Below are 969 nucleotides of genomic sequence, written 5' to 3' on the forward strand. Positions count from 1 at the left end.
CTACTAATATTATTAATTTTATTATTATTTTTACCATTACTATTTATCCATTATAATATTATTACAATATTATGTTATATTATATTATTATATTATATTACATTATATTATATTATATTATATTATATTATATTATATTATATTATATTATATTATACTATATTATATTATATTATATTACAATTAATAATTATTCATTTTCAAGTTGTTCTTAAAGGCATTTCAATTAAATTCTTAATTTTTAATATAAAGTTAAGCTGTAATATTCGGCACATAAGTATAATAAAAAGCATGGTTCATTATTAATGGATGACTATAGATTCATTGTCAGTGAAAGTAAATAAATGATGTGTATACTGGTTTGTTAAATAAGTGTTGCAATCTTGCAAGACCCATTCCCTTAACCATGTAGTGATAACTTCTTTTTTTTTTCTTTGAATGATATGTACATAATAGTGGCTGTCTTATTTGTGCATGGTATTTTAAGGTGCACAGTTGTAATTATTTAATATATATTGAATATATGTCTATTATACTTATGCACGTTCAGGTTTAGTCCTTTATTATTGAAATGCACCGCTGACAGATCTGTAAAGACTGACGATTCAAACATGGTGAATGGAGTGGACGAGGCTGTTTCAAATGTACACACAGTGGAAGATTCTGAACAAGTATCTAGGTGTGAATGTAATATCCCTACTGCCTCACAAAATTCCCAGTCGCAAGTGGGAGTGACTTCTACTTTTCCTGTTGTAAGTATATTTATATTTTGTATTTTATTATTATATATAATTCATAAATTTTCTATAATATTTAATTTTATAAATTGTATAATATTTCATAATGAAATGAATAATAAAATAATATGATAATAAAAATTATTAAAATTAACAAAAATTATCAATGAAATAAAAATGTTATAATTAGTAAATAATAATATTATTTTATTTACTATAAATTTTATAATAA

The 969-nt window shown here is 21.6% G+C and overlaps 1 protein-coding gene across 7 annotated transcripts in view; it reads left to right on the forward strand.

Moving 5' to 3' along the window:
• The window catches only part of LOC102680818 (la-related protein Larp4B), an 11,723-nt gene that overhangs the window by 9,464 nt on the left and 1,290 nt on the right, over positions 1–969 (forward strand). For 6 of the 7 annotated variants that reach the window (XR_422638.2, XM_006622206.2, XM_031513574.1 and 3 more), the window contains one exon: positions 551–752. Coding sequence is in view for 6 of the 7 variants with exons in the window: in XM_006622206.2 (XP_006622269.1) it covers positions 551–752 (202 nt within the window). In the remaining variant the exon portion in view is untranslated. The remainder of the gene's footprint in view (positions 1–550; positions 753–969) is intronic. The other variant, XM_006622207.2, reaches the window with a different exon arrangement.

The sequence above is a fragment of the Apis dorsata genome, unplaced genomic scaffold, assembly GCF_000469605.1.
Source record: "Apis dorsata unplaced genomic scaffold, Apis dorsata 1.3 scaffold_676, whole genome shotgun sequence".
Lineage (NCBI taxonomy): Eukaryota > Metazoa > Arthropoda > Insecta > Hymenoptera > Apidae > Apis > Apis dorsata.